General features: G+C 37.7%; 1 protein-coding gene across 1 annotated transcript in view; it reads right to left on the bottom strand.

The window, feature by feature from the left end:
- The window catches only part of arhgap5 (Rho GTPase activating protein 5), a 42,797-nt gene that overhangs the window by 5,468 nt on the left and 9,464 nt on the right, over positions 1–27,865 (bottom strand). Inside the window, exon 4 of the mRNA XM_058748785.1 lies at positions 3,224–3,301. Coding sequence (XP_058604768.1) covers positions 3,224–3,301 — 78 coding nt within the window. The remainder of the gene's footprint in view (positions 1–3,223; positions 3,302–27,865) is intronic.

Raw genomic sequence — 27,865 nt, 5'->3', positions numbered from 1 at the left:
AGCGTTACATAATGTGCGAAAAGCCGCTTTTGCATGGATGCCAGACTTCATTTGTTATGAATAATCTTATCATTTGGTTCCTGTCCATCAAGCTACAAATAAAAAGAAAAAACAACAAAAAAACAAAAGACTGAATTCACTGCATTATCCAAAACACACAGTTATTCAATATAGAGAATATATTTTGAGATGGAATTGCTGCCAAAATATAAACACTGTGATATAGACCATTACAGTGAAATAAAATTGTTCGTGCCATGGAATAAATTGTGGTCATACCTCCCACCGCGAGCCAGTAAATGCCTCAATATATTGTCAGCATAGTGACAATTTAATTCTGAGCTTTAAAATGAGAATATAACAGATCACTTTTATGTGTCACAAAGAGATTTAAGCTAAAAATGTCCTGCATAAGTTAATAACTAGTGCGAATCACAGCTTGATAAGAGGCCTGCAGGCACCACGCCAGTCAGAAGCCACAAATGTCAAGTTTGTTTTTACAGGAATGGTCCATTTACAGTGTGACAGATCATAATCACGTAACTCAAGGCCTGTTTCTCGTCATTCATGCTGCTGAATGGAGATTTCACCCTTTGATAGTTAGAAGTTAGGAATTATACGAAAATTTAGATTTCAAAATTACATTTTATTATGTAAATTGTGTTAACATTCATGTACTATGAACAGAAATCTAATATAAGGGGTGCTGCAGGATTTTTAAGCTCAGATTTAAGACTTTTTAAGACCTTTTTTAAGACCTGCACAAATAAAATTAATACCATATGAGCAGGATAGGGCAATGTCTATGGTAAACTATTAAACTGTAAAATGACTGTAAAAAGCATGATTTACAGGTCAGACAGACATTTTCACAAAACCAAAAAGTTTCATAAAATGATACACTTCACATTTCAGTGTTTAAACCATTTTTTAAAGAGAGTCAAAAGTATTTATTATATTAATTTAAACAATTAATCAAATTATTATATTAATTAAATAACATACAAACAAATTTTAGTTTAGATTTTTACAATGAATTATTTTCTTATCGATCCACCAGTTCACATTTACAGCTCTGCATGTTTGCAAGGTAAAAACATGGGTCGATTTTCACATTGGTCTGAACAAAAAAACAACCCAGTGTTCCTGCCATACCTGAGGCTGCTGTTCTAGGACTACATAGGACCCTATTTTTTTCGGTCACCGCTATCTATTCCAACAGAGGAGACCCAAACATCAAACAAACAGATGCAAAGACTAGATCCATGGAAACTATTCATTTTTTATCTTTCCATCTTATTTTTTTAATGTAAGAGCTGGCGTGAACTGTTTGAGGGGGAGTCAGCAATCTCCATTTAGCCTTTTTAGCTGTAACAGTTCATTGTGTTGCTGGATGTTGTAAATTAGTATTTGTATTTAAATTATTTTACTTATTAAAGTACTAATAATCACACTAATTTGTCCTGCAATTGTTTTACCGTTTACTGCACTTTATGTGGGTCACACATCAGACGTGAAGTGCTGCGGCTAATGAACTAAAGTCTTGCACAGACAAGTCTTCTATCCAAGAAAACTGAATTTAAAACCAGAATATATTGAAATAAATTAGGTTAAATATTTCAAGAGGGTTAACAATGGGTGTGTTTAGGGTTAGGAGTTGGTTAGGACAATAATTAAGTGTATACAATTAAACAACTACATAATTCGTTAAATATAATATTATATACAGAATTGAATAGCAAGTGCTATAAAATAGTATGAGCCACTAATAGACTATTAGTAATAGTTAGTCATTTAGCAGATGCTTTTATCCAAAGCGACTTACAAACGAGGACAATGGAAGCAATCAAAACCAACGATATGCAACTGCTGTAACAAGTCTCATTTAGCCTAAAGCAGTATATATATATTTTTTTAAGAAAACATGCAGTAAATGAATATAGTGCAAGTCTAAAAGGGACAGGTTTTATTTTTTTAAGAATAGAATTAGAATAGAGAGAGAGTGTTTTTAGCCGATTCTTGAAGATGGCTAAGGACTCAGCTGCTCGGATTGAGTTGGGCAGGTCATTCCACCAGGAGGGAACATTTAATTTAAAAGTCCATGAAAGTGATTTTGTCTCTCTTTGGGATGAACAATAAAGTGACGTTCACTTGCAGAACGCAAGCTTCCAGAGGAACATAAGTCTGAAGTAATGAATTTAGGTAAAGGGGTGCAGAACCAGTGGTGGTTTTGTAGGCAAACATTAATGCCTTGAATTTTATGCGAGCAGCTATTGGTAGCCAGTGAAAATTGATAAAGAGAGGTGTGGCTTTCTTCATTCTTTCTTACATTCTTTTTGGCTCTTTAAAAATTAATTTAGCTGGATTAATTGCAAAGGTTTGATAGAACTGGCTGGAAGACCTGACATAATACATACATACAAAAAAAAAACAAATAAAATAAAATAAAAAAAAAACAAACGAACAAACAAAAAAACTAGAGGATCCTAGAAATCCAGTTCTGAAACTATAGAACTGGAGGAATACCCTACTCATGCACATTCATTCTCTGCCAGCAGGAGGCGCTTTCGAACCGTTTCCCTGGTAACGCTGTACACAAAGCACAGCACTGGACTTTGAAATGTGCAGTGCTCATTTATATTATAGCCTTTTGAAGTTTAATCTCACATTAAGCTGTATGGCCATTCTGGTCTGTACCCAAATTTAAGACCTCTTGAAATCATAATTAAGACTTTCTTGTACAATTTAAGACTTTTTATGACATTAAATTTGATGAAGTAAATTTAAGACTTTTCAAGGACCCGCAGGAACCCTGAATATTTTTATATAAAAAAAACTATTCTAAAAAAAAAACTTATATAATAATTTAAATAAAATGCATATATTTTTAAATAAAATATAATAATGAAAAAAATACATATTTTTATATAAAATAAATATGATTAATATTTTGCACATTAAAATGAAGCAAACAACTGAAGCAGACCTGAGACTGTTTCTGGTGAATGCTGCTGAGCAGTGCGTGTCTTAAATAGAACCATAATGAATCTAAAAGGTGACGAGAAAAATCAAATATACAAATTAACCCTTCAAACTAGAGTTTATCAGTCTCCTTCTATCCAATTTGTGAACTATCTTCCAACATGTGTCCTAGCGGCATGCCATCAAACGCCTGCAAATCAAGCCTAATTTCCCACAGAGCCCAGTTAAAATCAGCACGTACCCTGGTCGAATTGTTTCTGAATGTTGTCTTGATCCGTCTTGTTTCCACTCACTCGATAAAGGCCCTCTGTGGTGAGACCTGCAAATTAAGAGCGACACTTCATTAAAATCAATCCCGCAAAGGTTATGCGACAAAACCTCAGTGGAATAAAGCAGTTAGTGCTCTAAAAAACAGCTAATGCTTGAAGCAGCCATATAAAAGGATGCACAAATGAACGATAGGTGTCAGTTCCAGTTTCTTATTAAATATCAAGTCAATACAAATGAAGAAATACTGCAGAACAAACAGTAAAGGATGAAGAAAACACCAGTTAAGGTAAACCAAGTCCATATTTTTGACAGAAAATTATGCTTGTGAAACAAAACATCTCTGAACAGTGAGATGATCCTTCTTTTTATTCCAAGGCTAAGTTGATCTTTTTAATTGGGCTTTTAAATATGATGTATCTGTGTCGTTGTGTTGTTCCATCTGAGTACGTAATACCTTCTAAAGTAACAGTATGTTGTTGTCAGTCAAAGGTAAGAAAGCATCTGCCAAAACAGTATGTTTGTGTCACATCCGCAGAAATGCTGTCATTACAGAGGTGCAAATCTTCCTCAGAAGACCAAATATTTCTGAGAGCTATAGATCTACAGCCTTTCCACAGCACAGCTCATTTTCTACAACATTTGCTCAAATATTTAAAATCATGCACTCAACCCAGTAAACTGGGCCACTCCAGATGGATGAGTGGACATACGAGCTGATCTCACAGAGAGAAAAAGTAGGCCAGAAATGCAGATAATGCAGCAGAATTCAACCCACACTTCCCCGTTCCCTGACAGATAACGCTGCGTGTATCTCTTTATTTTCATTACGTCTAATCTACTGAAGACCGTTCATCAAGCTAAAGATAGCTCTGTGAAGCCATGACCTTGTGCAGCTCCGCAGTGCTCCGGAGCGCTGATGCAAAACACAGGGCCCCCACAGTCACTTCCAAAGACTTGTGGGCTACTAACTGCTACAAGTCAAAACCGCTGTGCATTCTTGAGATGCTCGCACATGTCAGAGCCGGTCCCTCCTCCAGAGCGGTGGGAGGCTACACAGAGGCGTCTGCTTAACTCGCCGCCATGTTCACGGAAAGGGCAGGTGTGTTGTGATGAATGTGGGCTGTTTATTACTGCCTGGGTGAATCATCTGTTTCCCACAAACAGGTCAAAATAATTGAAACATGAGTCTTTTTCAAATCTAGAGATCTAGCTAGTTACAAATATTGGGGGGGAAATGAAACATTGTTATGCCAAGACTAGTGCTGTGTTCGATATGACGATGTATCGTCACATAGATTTGACGATACGAGTACCGATTGTGGCACGTATGCAGCAGTGGACCACGCTTAATTTGAATGCAAGAACACCATTTAAAACGGAGAAGAAAAGTGCAAGATTTCTAAAAAATAATGAATAGAGCATAATATATAGGCTACAACATGGTTTAATCTGGCCACAGAGGAACATAACCGGGGTTGCCGGATATAAAGAGACGAAATCCCTGAAACAGAGCTTCACACTAGCGTAATATGGAAATATCTAAGTGTGGCAACCATGACTACGTGCTCTCTCTCCACAGTGGATAAACTCGCTTGCAGTTTAGCGATCTCCACTTCAATATTTTATTCTCAAAAGTGTAATTCATCAAGTGTTAATTTACGAGAAAGAGAGAGAGAGGCTGTGTATGTATGAATTACCACCGTTTTTGCCATGTTTCTCTATTAACAGTAAAGCTGTGGCTTTAATTGCTTTAGAAACAATGATGTTACCAGCTCCTTGTTGAGAAAGATAACGTAGCTCTTCAGCGATTAAGCTGTTTTATTGATAAAATGGCGGGGCAGCGCTGAGAAATTTGTGTTGCTGAATGTGCTGTGAGCTACGGTGAAGACCGCGCTTTAGTTTAGAACGCTTCTGATTTTTATTTCTATTTTTTTTTAAACGTAGAGAATGTGTTCATTTGTGCAATGATAACCTACCAGGAATGTAATGATTTTTTAAATATATTAGAATGAGTACATTATAATATAAACTTATTAGAACGAGTACATTATTATTTATGGGCCTAAAAACAAGATGCAAACAATCGGAATATTGTACCTCGTGGAGAGAGTCCAATAATAACATGAAACATACGCCATTACTTATATTGTAGCGTAGGTGGAGGCCCTTCATATTGCAGAGGTCAACTGCCTGCTCTGCCTATAAGTTAGTAATGGCCCTATAGTATGCAGTGTTTAATAGAGGTGAAATTCAGTGCAGTCCCGTATTGGGATACGTATTGTATTGCGACTTTGCTGGTGACACACAGCCCTAGTGAAATAATAATAATTAGTTAAATGTACACTTCCACAGAGCATGAAAAATCATATTTAATCTTTTCATCTGACTTTTGTTCACTAAAACACATTTCAATGCACACTGTAAAACAGCACATGAGAACTTATGGGTTTAAGCAAATAAATTGTTGAACTAATGCTTTTTAATTCACTTGAACAGTTTAAAATTAAAATGAATTGAATTAATCTATCAGCAAATACAGTATCTCACAGAAGTGAGTACACCCCTCACATTTTTGTAATTATTTTATTATATCTTTTCATGTGACAACACTGAAATTACACTTTGCTACAATGTAAAGTAGTGAGTGTACAGCTTGTGTAACAGTGTAAATTTGCTGTCCCCTCAAAATAACTCAATACACAGCCATTAATGTCTAAACCGCTGGCCACAAAAGTGAGTACACCCCTAAGTGAAAATGTCCAAATTGGGCCCAAAATGTCAATATTTCACCATTATTTTCCAGCACTGCCTTAACCCTCTTGGGCATGGAGTTCACCAGAGCTTCACAGGTTGCCACTGGAGTCCTCTTCCACTCCTCCATGACAACATCACAGAGCTGGTGAATGTTAGAAGAGACCTTGCGCTCCTCCACCTTCCATTTTGAGGATGCCCCACAGATGCTCAATAAGGTTTAGGTCTGGAGACATGCTTGGCCAGTCCATCACCTTTACCCTCAGCTTCTTTAGCAAGGCAGTGGTAGTCTTGGAGGTGTGTTTGGGGTCGTTATGTTGGAATACTGCCCTGCGGCCCAGTCTCCGAAGGGAGGGGATCATGTTCTGCTTCGGTATGTCACAGTACATGTTGGCATTCATGGTTCCCTCAATGAACTGTAGCTCCCCAGTGCCGGCAGCACTCATGCACATCCCACCACCATACTTGACTGTAGGCAAGACACACGTCTTTGTACTCCTTACCTGGTTGCCGCTACACATGCTTGACAACATCTGAACCAAATAAGTTTATCTTGGTCTCATCAGACCACAGGACATGCTTCCAGTAATCCATGTCCTTAGTCTGCTTGTCTTCAGCAAACTGTTTGCAGGCTTTCTTGTGCATGATCTTTAGAAGAGGCTTCCTTCTGGGACGACAGCCATGCAGACCAATTTGATGCAGTGTGCGGCGTATGGTCTGAGCACTGACAGGCTAACCCCCCACCCCTTCAACCTCTGCAGCAATGCTGGCAGCACTCATACGTCTATTTCCCAAACACAACCTCTGGATATGACGCTGAGCATGTGCACTCAACTTCTTTGGTTGACCATGGCGAAGCCTGTTCTGAGTGGAACCTGTCCTGTTAAACCGCTGTATGGTCTTGGCCACAGTGCTGCATCTCAGTTTCAGGGTCTTGGTAATCTTCTTATAGCCTACGCCATCATTATGTACAGCAACAATTATTTTTTTCAGATCCTTAGACAGATCTTTGCCATGAAGTGCCATGTTGAGACATTAATGGCTGTGTGTTGAGTTATTTTGAGGGGACAGCAAATTTACACTGTTATACAAGCTGTACACACTACTTTGTAGCAAAGTGTCATTTCTTCAGTGTTGTCACATGAAAAGATATAATAAAATATTTACAAAAATGTGAGGGTATTCTGTGAGATACTGTATGTTATTAAAACATTAAAAATATATTATGAAAACATCTGTAATGTTTCAATGCTCTCATACTAGCGAATGACAAAGTTACTTAAGGAGCTAGTGTGAAACTATGACCAAATAGAAATATCACCACAAAATGTAATTTTTTTAATTCCAACTAAATATTATCAAATATATTCTCCCGAGAAGTCGAAAGAGCTTGTGCAATTAGTATATGTAGTTTAGCACATAAAATAAGTGAAAATAAAACACATCTAGATGAATTAGCAAACTTCATTTATTGCTTATATAACCATCGTGACCCATCCCTGGTTGATTGTTGCTTTGTGATGTCATTTGTGGCCAGTTGATGACTCATGGAGATTAAGTGATGGTTTGGTGAGGTTACCACGCAACAGCGTGGGTTTGGATCCATCCCTTTTTGCTAGGCCTGTCACATGTGTGAGTGTGAGCTCTGTCCTGGTGGTGTTATGCCCAGCCTGACACTGCGAACAGAGTGTGAGCTCACTTACAAGTGCAGGAACATGTCGAGACTAACCACTCTGTACCATATCAAAGTCAAAGCCTTGAAGGATTTCACACATACTGAACTGTCAGCCTGCTCAAGAATGTGTCAGCTTACTATTTCAGATAGCTGATAAAGCACAGTACACACCAACAGACATTTGCACTTCCCTGAGATTTAGACATTCAGGTTTATACAAATCGCTTGATGGATATTATAAACACACCGCAACTGGTCCAAATAACGTAAAATGTTACTCATCATTCAGTGCGGACACATTTCAAACATATGTTGCTTTCAAGTAAAAATCAGAAATATAGTAATTACGAGTTGAATGCACATGAATTTCACTAAGTTGTAATTATGAGTGGGAAACTCTGGATTTTCTTTAAAGAGATAGTTCACCCAAAAAATGAAAATTGTCATTTACTTTTCTTCTGTTCAGCACAAAAATATATATTTTGAGGAATGCTGGTAATAGGGTTGTTCCGATTCCGATACTAGTATCGGAAACTCCACCGATACCACAAACAATTCTGGCATCGGTGAGTACTTGAACCCATGTACCGATCTGTTACCATTTTCTTCAGACCTATATGCCCGCTAGCTTTGCTTAACGCTGTAAATCGGGGGGGGGAAAGAGCGAGAGAGCGAGCTCGTAGAGCTGCATGGTATGTAAACTATTTTCTTTGTAGTATGACGGAGTTCCTTTGGAATTCTTCAGCTTTTAAGAACTGCCGGGTTCTCTGGTAGTTGGCGGAGCTAATGCGCAAACGGCAATCTCACTGTTTTGATTTCAGCAAATCAGTTCGAGCCAACCCAGGTGAAAAACAAGTACACTTCCATAATGTACGTAAAGTGCTCTATTTTTGCGCACTAATTTTGTACTTAATATACTAAAAATGATTCTTTAGTACTTAAGATAAACTTAAGATCATCTAAGTGTACTCAACTGTGCTATTTTGAGACACCATGAATATGAACTAAAATGCACTTTTAACGTACTATCTCTGCATTTAAAAAATGTATTTACTTACCACTTGTATCACACTTGAACCCATCTTACATACACTAGTACACTCAAGTTGTAGGAGGGGAATTGTTCACAATTTCGCAAAACTTGTCGGCGAGTGAAAATCAGGGCTAAAATAGTGCAGTGTGAACTTGGCATAAGGCACCAATAATCATGGTGTCCAACAGCTGGCAGCCATAAAAGTCAAATCATTCAGTGTGTGGATCCTGTGTGCCGTGTCAGTAATTTCAGACGTGATGATCTTTAGTCAAATGCTGTGAGGAAGGTCAATGTCAAAAGTGTCGTACAAACAGTAACAGGAAGCCGTACTACAGGAAGTGATCTTAATTTGGATGCAAGTCTATTGTCCCCTCTAAGCCCTTCCCATCCACCGTTGGACTTTATCTGCACCTCCTCATCAGCAGATTACCATCGCGCTCAACCTCAGAGGCAACAAAAGGCCACCATGATACAGGAAATCACAGGCATTACCGTAACACAGGAAATGTCAAAATAGAGCCCATATGCAAAAACAGACCATAAATCAAATCAGGCACTCATATAAAACCCAGAAATCACAATATAACACAGATTTATCAGTTAAGCTTTAGTGCTCTTTTAGCAAAGGTAATTTCGAATGTGGTTTGAAGTGATGCCAGACGGCATACACAAAAGGTCAGCATAGTAATGAAAACCTGCTATTATGAGCACTGCTGTTTTAGCTCTTGATGAAGTGTTTACACAGCAGGAAGTGGACAATATCACAAAAAGTGCACTGCACACAGACTCTGCATGTCAGATGCTTCATTAGATGAACTAAAATGTCATGTTCTTCATGGGTATTTGTTTTCACAATGAGCATTAATCCCTGTTCATAATAACAGCAGAAGGAAGTCATTCGTTGTCAAGGAGTGTTGGTTTCAATGGGACATATGCAAGAGTGACCATTAGTGACAAGCCAACATGTCCAGAGACTCAACCAGGTTAGGCCAGTTTAAATTTTATGCAAATGAACAATTTCACAATGCAACGACAACCACTAGAGCGCAACAGTAACCAGTGTAAAAGTCTTGGTTGCGGAAGTATTTTTCCCATGGGAATTTTTAAACAAATCCACAAGACGACGTTTTAAGACTAAGTTCTAAGTTACAAACGTACAAGATCATAGTACATTGCATGATGTAATAGAATAAATATCTATAAATGTGTACAGTAGTTTTACAATGTACCATCATTTTTATTCTAAGTATGAAATATAATGTGTGAAGTTTAATAAAATAGTTAATAATATATACTTTACCTTTTACTAAATTTGGGGTCAGTAACATTTTCAATACTGTGACATAGCTGAATATTCAGCAGCCATTACTCCAGTCTTCAGTGATCCTCCAGAAATCATTTTAATATGCTGTTTTTGTGTTCAAGAAACATTTATCATCAGTGTTGAAAACTGCTTAATGCGGAAACCGTGGTACTGTGAAATTCAGCTGTGAAAAAGTTCAAAAGAACAGCATTCATTTGAAATAGAATTTTTTTACTGCACAAGTCTTTACTCCCAATTTTGATCAAATAGTACTTGCTGATTTAAAAAAAAAAAGATGAGTTTTCTCTCTTGTTGACCCTCAACCCATATTGTAAGGTGTTTAAGATGGTAAAGAAACATCAACTGAGTTCTTTTGCCATGATTCTAATTTTTATGGCAACAGCATCTTCCTTCATTGGTGGATCCAAGTGCTGCAGAATTGTGGGTTGGATAGCCTAGTTTTTTACCACTACACAATGATTTTTATAAATGTAAAAAAAAAAACACTTGTGTTTTCTACAAGCAGATCCAATTATTTAACAACCTTTATTTATAACTTAAACCTATATTATTCCTAAATATATTTTTCTCCATGGAGAATTTGAACGCGATATTTACTTTTTTTTTGTACTTCAAGAACCCAACTGAACTGTTGCGCTCTATAGGAGTGAAGGCAGTGGAGCCCACATCATCCATCTGTTGTTAGATACTGTAGTTGAGTGTGGGAAAGATGGAAAGTTAATATGCTACTGTGAGTAATTCCACTGTTCGTTACGATTTGTCTCTAACCACACAGAGAGATTTGACGAAAACATTACGCATAGAAAAACAGAAATCTCCAACTGGGTGAGTTGATCATCATTCATCTTGTTCATGATATGATTCACTAATGCAATTTATATACCATCTCTTGCATAATTTTAATTTTCAGCAGCAAGAAAAAAGATTTCTCGTCAATGCACAATGACAACATATATCTACTGGTAATACATCTCATTTGTGATCACAGTCAGCAACAGCAGAGTGACCTGGTGACCTCCAGTGATAAAATCACTGTCAACGTGAACGCTTTAGGCTGGACTCTGGAGCATAATGGCAAATGTCATGAATCGTATTCCCATGTTACCACAATGTCTTGAAAGGGTCGTACACAATAAAAGGGCAAAGCTCAGGGTTACAGCTTCTGTAAATGCTACAGCGCATGTCTGTGCAAAAATCAATGTTCTTGCTTCAGAGCTGGGACGAACGTCACACCGGGACTGCAACCTTTTCACTGAGCTTCCTTTATAATGCTGTCATCAAATCCTTTCTGAAAAGGGCGTGCCTGCACAGGAACGCACCAGGGATCGGCTGCTATCAAAAGATTCATACCTCCACAGAGGCCTGAGTAAACCCAACAAAACGTATTCCCAGTACACTGCTTTGATACATTTTACACACTACACCTTTTCTTGTGTATTGTATCTTATGTATCTTATCTTCTTATTCAGAAACTTTTGAGGAGATTAAAAGAACTATCTGTTGCAAAATCAAATGTTTTATGCGTCTTCCTTCTAGGTAACCAGACTGCACCTGCACTGCAGTGCCCAGACTAGCACAGCTTGTGTGAAAAATGATTTTACATAAAGAATTTTAAAACAGTGTTAAAACACATTAGATCCATTCCAAAACACAGCGTGAAGATGGTTTCAAAAGTTTGGATTCATAATTATTCCTTTTAATATACATTCTTCTAGCCAAAATCTAAGGCAGCACTGAATATATCCTCTTGGAGAAAGCAATTCCAAAATGCACTGCAACAAAAAAAGAAAAAATAACAAAAAAAATCACCACGGCGGACAAGTATGGAGAAATGGTGTTTATAAATAATATTTAATACAATAAATTACTATAAAAAGTTTACAAATTACCCTAAATTACACAAAAAAATAACAATATTAATTACTGTGGCATTTGCTTAGCCACATAACAAATTAAGATTCTAATGGAATCAATTGTACACTTCACATCAGAAGCACCATTTGTGGAGCGTTCTCAATCAGTCACTTATGAGGTTCAATGCCACTTAGGATGCTGCCTATATAAGCGCCTCATTAAGGAACAGAGCTACTGTGTTGGCAGCAAGGAATTGAGAGTGGTTTCCGATCCATCTTTCCAGTATGAGAGAGCACCCATAACCCCTAACCATTCAAATCAAGAGAAATGATTACATGGAAGATCATGTGCATCTGGTGCTAAACTATTATACAAAATCACTTGACACCATCTGCTTAATTATTCTGCCATAAAACCCACCCCCATGGTGGAGTTCAAGACCAAATATCAGCGTCCACAAATAGACATGGAGAGAAAGTGCTTTTCTAAAGCAACCTCCATCCATCAGCACAGACGCCTGGTGAAGAAATGCTCCATGAGATACAGTATGATTGTGTTAGCGGGGGGCAAACGTGAGTTTCGAGGCTATTGCCTCAGCATTCCACTAACACACCATAATAAATCAGCAGAGGGAAGCATTGACTCGCATGCTCATTCCACAGGAAATCGGTTTAAAAATATACCAACCCTTATTAACCTTATTCCTCACAGGGTTTCAATATACTTAACGAGGTTTAGGAAATAAACTCAGGTCAGGGTTGATCCTGCGATGAGAGATGTGAAGCCTTAAATGCCAACATTAGTGTCACTTAATCACTCCGCAAACAAAAGCGGTCTGGAAATCGAACCTTGCAGAATGTAGAGGGGGGCAGAATCCAGAGTCGAGTCATCAATTTTCACACTACTGTGATAATAATTGCCCTTCCCTGCAGCTCTTGGCGCCTATAAATCAAAGCGGCAGATGTGAAAGAAAATATCAAAGCGTATCAGCTCTCCTCTTATTGATTTCCAAATCCATGCAAGAAAAAACGTGTTGACAATACCTCTTTTGTTCACCTGAAAATGAAAATTCTGTCATTAATTGCTTGCCCTCATGCCATTCCAAACCTATAAGACGTTCGTTTTTCATCAACCCGAGAGTTTTCTGACCTTGCACAGACAGCAAGGGAACTACCACATTCAAGGCCCAGAAAGGTAGTAAGGACATAGTTAAAATAGGGCATGTGACATCAGTGGTTCAACTGTAATGTTATGAAGCTACGAGAATACTTTGTGTGCGCAAAGAAAAAAACAATTACTTTATTCAACAATTTCTGAAAAGGCTAAAAATATTAATTATCCACTGAAAACATTGATATTTGTTCCAGCTTTTCTTTTTTCTTTTCTTAAGCATTGATGTCCGTTTCATGAACAAATGATCAATTTTACTGAATCAGATCTGTTCAATGAATCAGTTGATCCTGCTCACAAAAACAGTCTAAATGTTTCATTCACGAACCAAACTGATCCAGGATTGAGTTCAACTTACTAACTCGATCTGTTTGCAGGCATTGACAGCTCACTGCAAGAGAAGATATCAGGAAATAACTTAAATTTCACCTGTGTGTCACACGAAGCTAATGTATAACTTTAGAAGTCTTCTTTGATTCTGATTCTTCTTTTGCAGATGATTTTTTAATGCAATTTTGAGACCATTTTGAAGCTTGAAAGCTCCAGTCTTCATTATCATTCATCATATAAAATAAAACGATCCACACATTCTTCAAAATTTCTATTACACTGAAGAAAGAAAGTCAGATAGACTTGGAACGATATGAAAGCAAGTAAATGATGACAGACGTTTGATTTTTGAGTGAACTCCTTTAAAGTAATTGCGGACACAAACTGCAGAAAATGCAAAAAGGGGATGGAAAATGATGTCAAAAGAAATCCCTATAATCTCTGCTATTCTTTTAGGTCAAGCAGTAGCATGTAAGGTCCTAAGCCTATGTTTTTTACATAAACACTTAGATGTCTAGATTCTGGAGTCAAACTACTGTCTGAAAGTGGTTAAAAATTAAGCCTTGACATATTTAGTCATGCTGAGTTGACAGCTGCATGAGTGGCGCAAGTGCTTTTAAAATAAAACGAGTCCAACCTAAGTTGTGAGCACAGCAAGTTGGCTGTTATCAAAGAGGGGTGGGTTTGCGTGTGTTTAGCCCCATGAGAAATTCATGGCAGTCGAGAGGATTTAGCAGAGCCGAGTGGCCTTATCTACTGCCTGCAGCTAAACGGCATCCCCTCGCACAGCCCTAAGAACTATGTGGCATTGATTTAACGCAGAATATCTGCTCGCAGCGAAAAGGCAAGTGGCACAGGTGCGCAGCGGGCTGATGGACTTAATTCTGATATGATGAAAATAAGCTAGCTGTTTGTGGAACAAATGCAAGAAGCCAGACTAAAAATGAAACCATCAAAAAAGAAAAACAACAAACCACACGTTCAATTATTCAGCGTAAATCATCATCAAGGGCTCATTGTGAGGCCACTGTAGCGACATGGTTTTGAGTCTGTACTTAAAGCACTAATGCATGTGTAATGTGTCGGCAGATGAGCTGTGGTCAGCTCGACCATGGACTGACCGGCAGACCCAGGACATCTGTCCTTCAGCAAACAGTGACGGCATCATTTGCTTCAGCTCATCTCTAATTCATCATGAACAGATGGGATATGCTTAAAAATAGTCATTTTTTTAATCCGCAAACTACTGCAATTGCGTAACCAGTGCAGGATAGATAGCGTGTCCTTTTGGGAGTGGGTGTGTTTCCCAAAAACTAAAGTGATGGTTCTTTTTCATGTGTTCACTGTAAGTTGCATTACTGCTACATTCTTACTTCAAAATCTGAACAGGAAACAATGCTTTTCTATGCCTGTTTGTTAAGTTAACATCAGCAGGCAAAATATAGCTTACTACACTGTGTACTGCTTAATATGTTTTAAATTCAATATGTAAAACAGTACACATTACGTAACTATTGATGCTTTACAGTAGCCTTGTGTAATAGTCACACAATCTCTTATGTTCACTTCAATAAGTGCCATCAAGTTATTTTGTGTTTGATTTAATTTTGTGAAACCAAAACGAAAAACAAAAAGCAAAGCAAAAAACAAAAACCAAACAAAGCCACACAAAACAAAAAAAAAAAACAAAAAAAAAAACAATTAAACAAAACCAAACGAAATCGAAATCATGGGTCTACTATTACAAATCTGATCAAATATTTTGAACAAAAAAATTAATAAATAAACAAATAAAAACAAAAACCAAACAAAGCCACACAAAGCAAAAAAACTAAACAAAACCAAAAAAAACTAAACATAAATCATGGGTCTACTCTTGCAAATGATCAAATATTTTGAGAAAAAAAGGCTGATACTATTTCCAGTTGATTTTTCACACTGGAAACAAAAGGTGAAGAAAAGTGTACTGAATTATGGGATACTGTATTTTGCCCAGTGCGCTCTCAATATATACTGCACATTTTGTCAAATTTTGTATGCAGGATTGCAATTTTATTTTACAATTATCCTTCCAATTCCCAGTCCTGATTGATACAGCTTTACATTGACTCGATAAAAAGAATCCCACCCAGAGTAGGAGGTCATCAGGGTATTCTATGCATAAAGAAAATGTTCAAACTTTGCACATATATCAACTACTGAAATAAAAAATCTATTCTGAACATAATTCATTTTTAGCAGTTTCCAATTAGATGTTTTAAACCAGCATGGTAAAGTGAGCATGGACAGTAGCCCTAAACGACAACCATCAGGCATACTGGGAGTTTAAAAGTTCTGCTTGCAAATTCTTCAAGTACATAAGCTTCATTCTTGCTTTCTGACAAACTCCCAGAGCTTATGGCATCATCGCCCTCCCCTTCATTACATTTTCTAAGCCACTTCCTGAGTCTAGATGCACTGGCTGATGTGTGTCGACAGCCCGTCAAAGCCAAGCGCTTCTGACATCCTCTCCCCTCAAGCACGACAAGCAGTAGCAGGCCAAGGGGAATAACAGGACTTTGCGTTGTCGGACACTTATTGCTAAGCATTCGCCAGAGACCTTGATGTGTCAAAGGAGGAAAAAGCCAGAGTCATCAAAACTTTTTGCAAGCCTCCAGCAAGGTGCTTGTCTAGAGTGTGCAAAGCAACAGTCATCAGGAGGGAAACTCCACTTGCCGAGCAGCCTAATAGATTAAATCCTTTATATGCTTAATTCAGCCAGATCATATAAAGGGAAGTGTGGGAAGTGGAAGCACACAAATTAAGACTCATCCCTTCACATGGATCTAGTTTCTGTCTCTATATACACACATGCTGTCTAAGAGACTATTTCACGTGAAGACAGTGCTCATAAAGTGCGGGAATATTGAGTATGGAGTTATTTTTGCCGCTTTATAGGCCCTTGAACGGTTAAATACACACTCTTGCATGTGTCAAAATGCCCGTCTTTGCAAATATCCTCATAAACACAGCAATTTATGTCTTCCCAGGTGAAAAACAAGTGCACTTCTATTTCTCAGCAAACAGCTGAGAAAGAAAACACGTGTAACAGCTTATTGGATCCGGGCAGCTCTTAAAGTGACAGCAGTCTAATATTCCTTCTCTGTCATTCATGTTATTCAAACAACAAAAGAGAGAAAATCTCACTGCTCGACTAAATCACATTTGTAACTTTAATAAGAAGAAATATATTTAATTTACACAGTGAAGAATATGCAGTGTTTTTATACATTTGATTTCTTTATACAATGTATGTAGCATTTTTTTATTTGTTCTACTGTAGTTTTTTGTCCTATTGCTTGTAATTAGTTTCTTACTCATTTAAATCACTGACTGTTTACTGGTCTTCAGTGAGCTTGAGGGTTTTTTTAGTTTTTTGGCTAGTATTCGGGTTTTTTTGTGATATTAACACTGGTGACAAATATGAAATTTCTATGGTATAAAAAATTGATATCATAAACACCTTATATAAAGCAAAAATAACTATATTGTGATATATATCGTTACCGTGAAATAAAATTACTCATATCGTGATTTTGATTATAATCGCCCACCCCTACTCAGTAGTTAAGTTTATTACTACATGCACCCTAATAAACCAACAGTAATGTGAATGATAGATTAATAAGCTAACATTAAAACAACAGTAGTTCTGCAGCACTTCTAACGCAGATAGATCCGTTGATTAAAATGAAAGGAATCTCAGGACCCATTTAAATCATTAGGTTCAGAGGACCTATAACAATTCCAACCCAGGGCTCGCAAAATCGCTAGCCCGAGGTCCCGGGGCTATTGTGTTTTCCAGTCGGGCTACCAAAATGTATCACTGCCTGCCCGACGGGCTCCTTAAACACAGATCTCCCGCGGGTCCTTAAAAACCCTTAAAGTGAGTTGGATCAAACTTAAAGGGGTGGTTTACTGCGATTTCACTTTTTTCATTTTAAATAGTGTGTAATGTTGCTGTTGGTGCATGAACAGTATCTGCAAAGTTGCTGCGCTGAAAGTTCAACGTAAGCGGAGATATCGTCTTTTAAAAATCAGGAAGTTTAATGCCTACAAAAACGACTAATATGGGACTACAACGAGATACTTCCCGGTTGCATACGTAAAAACCCATAAATTTGCATCAACCCTCCTCCGAACATGCCAAAGAAGGGCAAGGCCATGTTCTGCGGCTTTGTCGAAGAGGAAGAGTTATAGTGGAGAGTTGTAGCCATGCCGTCGAACGGTGTTATTTTCACCCAGCTGTCAGGTCTTCTGTGTTCGGCTTCCTACGGACGCTGTAGTTCGTCAACAATGGTTAAAATTTATGTTTGATTATGTTCCTGACAATTACAATCCTAATTTAGCTCTCTGTGCCGCGCATTTTACGGAAGACAGCTTCCAGAATCTACACAAGTTCAATGCCGGATTCACACAGAAACTATTACTAATACATGGAGCAGTTCCAACTTTAAAACCAGAGGCAGCAGCTGTTGGGCCACAACCTGTAAGTAAGATTTCATCATTTTAAATGTATTTGCATGTATAATTTCAGACGTAATGTTTTAGTTTTATCAAGGACGTAAACAAATGCCAACGCTGGCTTTAGTAGCCAGTTAGTTAAATGCTATTTCGTGTGTCTTTGACAAACGCGTACAAACATTTTGGACCCGAATTTGTAATTATGTACTAATTTTGTAAATGTATTTTCCATGTATACTTTATGACGTAATTTTTCGATTTGATCAAGAACGTAAACACAAGCCAACGCTGTTTGGTTATAGTAGCCAGTTAGTTCCATGCTATTTTGTGTGTATAAGACAAACGTGTACAAACTTTAAAAAAATTGTATGTAATCACAACAGCAAACTTCATTCAGAAACGTTTGTAAGAGCCGTGCTTGCGGAAGTTCTGCTTGACTCTCTTCATTACCGCTTTCTGGGTCTGATTTTGGCTCAAACTGATACGGCAATATTGACACCATTATTTACATTTGACCGGAGCACATGCGACTGTAGCCTGTGAAGGTAATTGGTGCGAAGTTTCCGGACAATGTGCAGTACGCAGTTTAGCCAATCACAACACACCGGCCCAACTACCCAATCAGAGCCCATCGCCTGTTTCTGAGGGAGTGGTTTCAGAGAATCAGGAAGTCAACCGGTCGTTCAAATGACAGAGGAGAAAGCGGCTTACAATAAAGGTGAAATATATGAAAAATAAGGCGTTTTTTAACAAACGAAACACGAAGACATGTTATATTGCACCCCATAAACGCAATCAAGCAAAGAAAAAAAGCAGTAAACCACCCCTTTAAGGCCATAAAAAAGTTTTAAATACGTTAAATGGTATAAGAAATGTCTTAATTATAATTTCTAGAGGTCTTACAGTTGGGGACGGAAAGACATGAGTCGTGATACGGCTGGATTAAACTTCAAAAGGCAATGATGTCATTGAATAAATATGAGCGCTGCAAGTTTCAAGTCAAAATGCGGCGCGGATGTCTTTATGTGAATGTATCTGAAGGGAACCGACTGTCCTCAGAAACGTGTCGTTGGCATTTTAATTTCATATTACCTATAATTCCTGATAAAGCAGCGTTTATGAGCGCAGAGCTGCTTTGTGTACAGCGTTTCCGGGGAAACCGCAATATTTCAGCGCTCCTAAAGAGTCACCTCGTGGCAGAGAATGAATTTGCATTTCCAATAAGCCTTTCTTGCTGTTTATGGTCAAATCAATGCAAATATCAACTTTTTACGCAGCAAACACAGAGTTGTAAATGAAAAAGAAGTTATGCCTTCTAAAAGTGTAAACAATTAAGACAGTAATATTTATTAGTTTAAATTAATATAATCATTTATATGCTTGATTTATCCCTTTTCATAAAAATGGTCTATAGCAGGGGTGCCCAAACTCGGTCCTGGAGGGCCGGCAGAGTTTAGATCCAACCCCAATTAGACACACCTGAACCAGCTAATCAAGCTCTTACAAGGCATACTAGAAACTTCCCGGCAGGTGTGTTGAGGCAAGTTGGAGCTAAACTCTGCAGGACACCGGCCCTCCTGGACCGAGTTTGGGCACCCTGGTCTATAGCCTGAAACGCTGTTGTATAAGATTTTTGTGAAAACCTGTATCTGAACTGTAAATCATGTAATTTTATGGCTCAATACTGTATGTTACCATAGACATTGTCCAACCCCGCTCATTCTGTGTTCATTTTACTTGTACAGCTCTTAAAATGGGTCATAAATTGCCTTACATTTATTTTTTTTTTAATTCTGCAGATACCCTGTAAATAGTGAAATAAGATTCCTTCCTTCATATTTGTTGATATTTGTGTATTGAAAATATTTTTGATTGACATTAAAACTCCTATCTGATTTTCTAGATTTAAAAAAAAATAATAATAATAATTAATAATTAATTTGGGCTAGTTAAATTAATTTTCGAGCTACCAAAATCTGAAGAGGATTTTGAAATTTTGCGAGCCCTGCAACCGGAATCAGCAGTCTGATTGATATTATTCAGACTGATGAAAATCTGTGCTTGTAAAAACAGAGTACGGTGGTAAGTCAAGGTACTTAATACAAACCACACCTTACATTAACATATGTATCTGTAGATTAACCTAAACACAATGCAATGGATCAAGCAACCTACATTACAATGAAATGGGGCAAACTGCAAATCACCTGAAAAATCCCACATTTCCTGCAACTGCACTTAACAAGGTTGTCGGTTCAGATTTATGACACCTAACCCTATAAAGCCTATTGTATCATATTTGATACACAAATTTCAGGCTTTATCATCATTTAATCAAAACGTTGCTGAAAAACCTGTTGTACACAATCTTTTACACACCTACTGTAATCTGATTATTAGTTTATACTTTTTTTTTCTAGCAAGTAAAAGGCCTTTTAGTATAGGATACTGCTAAAAACGTCCCTCTTCAGGTCACAGTACCCTTGTGTTTTTGTTCTAAAATCTTTCCTGTTTTTCATAAAGTAAATATAAAAATAACCTTTATATTTCACTTCCTGGACTGAAGCATAAAGTTGAGCTATTTGTAGGTCTCTCAATCTTCATTGCATTGCACTGCATTATGTTTGCCTCCCACAATAGCTTTGATCATAAAACTTAGTATTTAAATCTCACCTTACGTAGACATTATTTGGAGATTATTGGGAGATATGGCTAAAGAGTGAAAACTGATGTTTATATGCATTTTATGTAAGCAGTCTGCTATACTGTTATAAAGATGTCAATTTATAGATATACTTTTTAAACAATTTCAACTTACTTTTGGCCACAAATATCAGTAACTGCACCAAATGCATATTTTACCTCAGTTATTTTCCTCTGAAAAAATTGTGGTGTTTTTTCCTCCTCAAGTGTCAGCTTCATATTCTCACTATATCATATTATATGGGCCATAAAAGCCTGATGTTTCAAATATGATACATAAAAATACATAAAGTTTTTTTTTTTTTTTTCATTTTATCTAAAGGTTCAAATATTGTTCCATAAATAAAATTAGACCTTAAACCCTGTACAGCCTGAAATAACAGCCAAAAAATTCCAAGCAAACAAAAGCATGACATTAGCCTAATGATTAATAATACAGTAACAAAAAAAAAAAAAAATACATACATACACATATATATATATATATATATATAGTGGGTACGGAAAGTATTCAGACCCCCTTAAATTTTTCACTCTTTGTTATATTGCAGCCATTTGCTAAAATCATTTAAGTTCATTTTTTTTTCCTCATTAATGTACACACAGCACCCCATATTGACAGAAAAACAGAATTGTTGAAATTTTTGCAGATTTATTAAAAAAGAAAAACTGAAATATCACATGGTCCTAAGTATTCAGACCCTTTGCTCAGTATTTAGTAGAAGCACCCTTTTGATCTAATACAGCCATGAGTCTTTTTGGGAAAGATGCAACAAGTTTTTCACACCTGGATTTGGGGATCCTCTGCCATTCCTCCTTGCAGATCCTCTCCAGTTCTGTCAGGTTGTTTGGTAAACGTTGGTGGACAGCCATTTTTAGGTCTCTCCAGAGATGCTCAATTGGGTTTAAGTCAGGGCTCTGGCTGGGCCATTCAAGAACAGTCACGGAGTTGTTGTGAAGCCACTCCTTCGTTATTTTAGCTGTGTGCTTAGGATCATTGTCTTGTTGGAAGGTAAACCTTCGCCCAGTCTGAGGTCCTGAGCACTCTGGAGAAGGTTTTCGTCAGGATATCCCTGTACTTGGCCGCATTCATCTTTCCCTCGATTGCAACCAGTCGTCCTGTCCCTGCAGCTGAAAAACACCCCACAGCATGATGCTGCCACCACCATGCTTCACTGTTGGGACTGTATTGGACAGGTGATGAGCAGTGCCTGGTTTTCTCCACACATACCGCTTAGAATTAAGGCCAAAGTTCTATCTTGGTCTCATCAGACCAGAGAATCTTATTCAGGTGTTTTTATCAAACTCCATGCAGGCTTTCATGTGTCTTGCACTGAGGAGAGGCTTCCGTCGGGCCACTCTGCCATAAAGCCCCGACTGGTGGAGGCTGCAGTGATGGTTGACTTTCTACAACTTTCTCCCATCTCCCGACTGCATCTCTGGAGCTCAGCCACAGTGATCTTTGGGTTCTTCTTTACCTCTCTCACCAAGGCTCTTCTCCCCGATAGCTCAGTTTGGCCGGACGGCCAGCTCTAGGAAGGGTTCTGGTCGCCTCAAACGCCTTCCATTTAAGGATTATGGAGGCCACTGTGCTCTTAGGAACCTTAAGTGCAGCAGAACATTTTTGTAACCTTGGCCAGATCTGTGCCTTGCCACAATTCTGTCTCTGAGCTCTTCAGGCAGTTCCTTTGACCTCATGATTCTCATTTGCTCTGACATGCACTGTGAGCTGTAAGGTCTTATATAGACAGGTGTGTGGCTTTCCTAATCAAGTCCAATCAGTATAATCAAACACAGCTGGACTCAAATGAAGGTGTAGAACCATCTCAAGGATGATCAGAAGAAATGGACAGCACCTGAGTTAAATATATGAGTGTCACAGCAAAGGGTCTGAATACTTAGGACCATGTGATATTTCAGTTTTTCTTTTTAATAAATCTGCAAAATGTCAACAATTCTGTGTTTTTCTGTCAATATGGGGTGCTGTGTGTACATTGAGGAAAAAAAATGAACAAATGATTTTAGCAAATGGCTGCAATATAACAAAGAGTGAAAAATTTAAGGGGTCTGAATACTTTCCGCACTCCACTGTGTGTGTGTGTGTGTATATGTGTGTGTGTGTGTGTGTGTGTGTGTGTGTGTGTGTGTGTGTGTGTGTGTGTGTGTGTGTGTGTGTGTATGTGTGTATGTGTATACAGTGAGTAAAATAAGTATTTGAACACCCTGCTATTTTGCAAGTTCTCCCACTTAGAAATCATGGAGGGGTCTGAAATTGTCATCGAGGTGCGTGTCCACTGTGAAAGACATAATCTAAAAAAAATCCAGAAATCACAATGTATGATTTTTAGCTATTTATTTGTATGATACAGCTGCAAATAAGTATTTGAACACCTGTCTATCAGCTAGAATTCTGACCCTCAAAGACCTGTTAGTCTGCCTTTAAAATGTCCACCTCCACTCCATTTATTATCCTAAATTAGATGCACCTGTTTGAGGTCGTTAGCTGCATAAAGACACCTGTCCACCCCATACAATCAGTAAGAATCCAACTACTAACATGGCCAAGACCAAAGAGCTGTCCAAAGACACTAGAGACAAAATTGTACACCTCCACAAGGCTGGAAAGGGCTACGGGGAAATTGCCAAGCAGCTTGGTGAAAAAAGGTCCACTGTTGGAGCAATCATTAGAAAATGGAAGAAGCTAAACATGACTGTCAATCTCCCTCGGACTGCGGCTCCATGCAAGATCTCACCTCGTGGGGTCTCAATGATCCTAAGAAAGGTGAGAAATCAGCCCAGAACTACACGGGAGGAGCTGGTCAATGACCTGAAAAGAGCTGGGACCACCGTTTCCAAGGTTACTGTTGGTAATACACTAAGACGTCATGGTTTGAAATCATGCATGGCACGGAAGGTTCCCCTGCTTAAACCAGCACATGTCCAGGCCCGACTTAAGTTTGCCAATGACCATTTGGATGATCCAGAGGAGTCATGGGAGAAAGTCATGTGGTCAGATGAGACCAAAATATAACTTTTTGGTCATAATTCCACTAAACGTGTTTGGAGGAAGAAGAATGATGAGTACCATCCCAAGAACACCATCCCTACTGTGAAGCATGGGGGTGGTTTTCTGCACATGGGACAGGGCGACTGCACTGTATTAAGGAGAGGATGACCGGGGCCATGTATTGCGAGATTTTGGGGAACAACCTCCTTCCCTCAGTTAGAGCATTGAAGATGGGTCGAGGCTGGGTCTTCCAACATGACAATGACCCGAAGCACACAGCCAGGATAACCAAGGAGTGGCTCTGTAAGAAGCATATCAAGGTTCTGGCGTGGCCTAGCCAGTCTCCAGACCTAAACCCAATAGAGAATCTTTGGAGGGAGCTCAAACTCCATGTTTCTCAGCGACAGGCCAGAAACCTGACTGATCTAGAGAAGATCTGTGTGGAGGAGTGGGCCAAAATCCCTCCTGCAGTGTGTGCAAACCTGGTGAAAAACTACAGGAAACGTTTGACCTCTGTAATTGCAAACAAAACCTACTGTACCAAATATTAACATTGATTTTCTCAGGTGTTCAAATACTTATTTGCAGCTGTATCATACAAATAAATAGTTAAAAAAATCATACATTGTGATTTCTGGATTTTTTTTTTTTAGATTATGTCTCTCACAGTGGACATGCACCTACGATGACAATTTTAGACCCTCCATGATTTGTAAGTGGGAGAACTTGCAAAATAGCAGGGTGTTCAAATACTTATTTTCCTCACTGTGTATATATATATATATATATATATATATATATATATATATATATATATATATATATATATATATATATACACATATATATACACACATATGTACATATATACACACACCATAACCAAATATACCATTGGTTTCCACCAAAATACTACAAAAATACTTTGTATTAACCACCACTGTCATCAAAACAAGAAACTAACCAGAATAACAGTACCAAAATAATAATAATAATAATAGTAAACAAAATAGTGACCAAAATGTTTTTTTTTTTTTTTTTTTTTTTTCTCAGTTTCAAAAGAATAAAACTAATAATCTGAATTACATTAAAATCACAAATAAATTTAAATCTATGGTGATTTTTTTAGCAACAGCAACTGAAATAACTATACTATAGTACCACGGTAACTAAATGTAAGATTGAGCTACTTCCTCGATTCAAATACAATGCATCAAGTTGAGATCTGATACTCTACAGCACTAGGTCTCAAACCGCAGAAATAGGCCATGACAATTATTCCCTACTGAGTTAAGTAATCCCTATGGCTGAGAGGAAGCTGCACTGTATTGAAAAGCAGGGCTAAAGGGCTAAAGACTTGTGAAAAGGCTGACTCCTGCTTTTTCAACGCAAAAGAGTCACTTTAAAAAGTGCATCATTGCAACAGCATCCTCAGAAATGCACAGCATCTTGCTTTTGTGACCTGGACGCCAATGCGGATGCCCTGAAAAGGTGATATGTACAAAGATTGCAGCCAAAGACCTAGCCTAAAAAATGCATACTGCATGTTTGCAGTCTGCCTGGGCAACTCACTGGTTTTGAAACACAGCCATAGACACATACAGGCTGCAATCTACTAGGCATTTTTGACTCCAGAAATACAAGGTGATGCATGTATGAAAGGCGTTTTTTGGCCTGCCATTCAAACCGCAATATTTACAAAATTTTCTCTCTTATGATATGACATACAGTAAAAACCGTGTAGTAAATAGTATTATAATACGTAAATAAACTAAAACATAGACCTTGAGAGAAAACATCAACAAGCTGTAAACAATCCTGTCCCATTCCCTGTCACAATCCATCAAGCGTTCTTGGAAAGCAGTCCAATGTTGCAGAATGATGGTTTAGAGATTGTCGGTAAACACACTTATGACCCTTTCAGCCTAGAGCTGTCGCGATCATGAAATATTAGTCAGCTGATTAATTGTTATACAAATACTCTCACTTAACTCCACGCCTTTCTCTTCATTCATCAAAACAGTTCCGCACATCCGGCTCAGAACTGTTGGCTATCCGTGCTTATGCAGGACATTTTCTGCTAATCTAATACCCAGTCTGCTAAAGCATACTGAAGCCATTCAGCTATGAGCTTCTCTGGTACATATCTTATTTCACACTTGGTAGCATCCAGTCATTGGTGAGGTAATGTATTGTTAAGCTCGCTTATGGGGCAACATCTGCGCTTGATCATGCGTGTGTATTGGCCAAGTCAGGTTCTTTAAACCTTGACATCTTTCATTTGGCTGCATAGGCCGGGAACTGCAATTTCTGAGACTTTCCTGGCAGTTCATACTTCTTGTCAAGCTTTTTGCAGCATTCATATCACATTCAAACTTGGGCCAGAAGCCTCTGCAATAGCCTACTGCTGGAGAGCGACTGCAACTGCCATTTTATGGTCTTGGTGCCTTTAACTGCCACCGCTTTGCTGCAGAGGCAGCCCATCCGAGTTATTGGGCTTTCATTTTCCATTTGAGTTAAGACCAAAATGTGCCCACAGGGAAGTCCTTGTGTTTGGCTTTGCAACTAGCCTTGAGTCCATGTTTTGGATTTCAACGACAGCTGATCAAATGATGCTGGCAAAGCAATGTCAACTGAACTGAAATACGGGTTGTGGCATTTCATACAAAATAAAATATAAGCCAAAATTGTTTTTCACACCTATGAGTAGCAGATAAGTCAGTTAAGTAAATAGTTTGCTATATAAATAATTATTTAATATTCCAACTCCAAATACATGGAAATAGGGGTGGGTGATATGACCAAAATCTTATATCACGATACGACTAATTTTATATCACGATATAGTAATTTTTTTTTCTTTTAAAAAGGGTTATGATATTAAAATCTTTGATACCATAGAATTTTCATGATCCTTGTCATCAATGTCAATATCAAACTAATACAAGCCTAAAAATAGACAAAAAAAAAAACAAGCTCACTGAAAATAAAACAGTCAGTGATGAAATAAGTGTAAGAAACTAATTGCAAGCAATAGGACAAAAAACTACAATAAATAAGAAACGCTACATACATTGTGTAAATTAATTAGTCTTCACTGTGTTAATTATATCTATCTATCTATGATAGATATAATTAACACGTGTATTATGTATAGATTCTATACACACACGTATATGTATATATATATATTATTTTTTATTATCATTTCTTCTTATTAAAGTTACAAAAGTGATTTAGTCAAGAGCAGTGAGAGATTTTCTAGCAATGTGCTATGATTAATATGAATGGCAGACAGAACGAATATTGGACAGCTTCCGGATCCAATATACCGTTACATACGCGTTTTCTCTTTTAGCTGTTTCCTTTCTTAAGACCTAAATCGCTGTCTTTATGAGGATACTTGCCAAGACGGGGATTCTGACGCATATAAGTGTGTTTATGTAATCCTTCAAAGTCAATAAAAAATTTTTTTTTTTAAAAATGCGTGGTCCTCTCACACAGAAACAGAGACGGCGCACGCATATAGCTCTGTTGTTTGTGTTCCAATGGCTTAAAATCGGTTGTTTTAAAACTGCAGTGCTTAAAAACGCGTGTCCATGCTACAGATGTAGTCCCTCGTTTAGGAACAAGCTCCTCGTTTTGTTCTGGTCATTCTCCACCTGGTTCTGTCTCCCCTTCACGCCCCATGGTGGTGTGTAAAGATCGCACTCATCCAAATGATTAAAAAGTATTACCGTAAACAATGTATTTTGCAACACCACGAAATAAACGATAGAACATAATATGAAACGATAGACTTTTTATTTCGTCCATCCGATATATATAGTCATACATGGAAATGAATATTCCAATCGTTGATACTAAAATATTTCTTGCAAATGGTAATAAGTTAATATTACAATTCCAGTTAGTTCAATATATACAGTATAATTCTAACAAACATTAAAACATGTGCCAAATCGGTCATACGGATCACTCCACTGTGGCGACCCCTGATAAAAAGGAGCAAGCCCAAGGAAGAGAGAATTCTAATAATTAACATTCAAACATTTACAGAAATGCATTGTTGTTTAAATAATACATGTTTCAAATTTAGTTAGCTGGATATTAAGACATTGTTTGGAATATTAACTAATTGGAATATTACTAAACTAACTGATTTGGGACTGCTTACATGCCAAAGCATTTACTGGAAATGTTGTAACATTAACGTTGAATATTTCCAGGAAATGCTTTGTTGTATTAATAACTAGCTAATGT

This window comes from Onychostoma macrolepis, chromosome 17 (assembly GCF_012432095.1).
Source record: "Onychostoma macrolepis isolate SWU-2019 chromosome 17, ASM1243209v1, whole genome shotgun sequence".
Classification (NCBI taxonomy): domain Eukaryota; kingdom Metazoa; phylum Chordata; class Actinopteri; order Cypriniformes; family Cyprinidae; genus Onychostoma; species Onychostoma macrolepis.
Note: the sequence above shows the minus strand (reverse complement) of the source record. Positions and strands in the feature narration are given on the sequence as shown.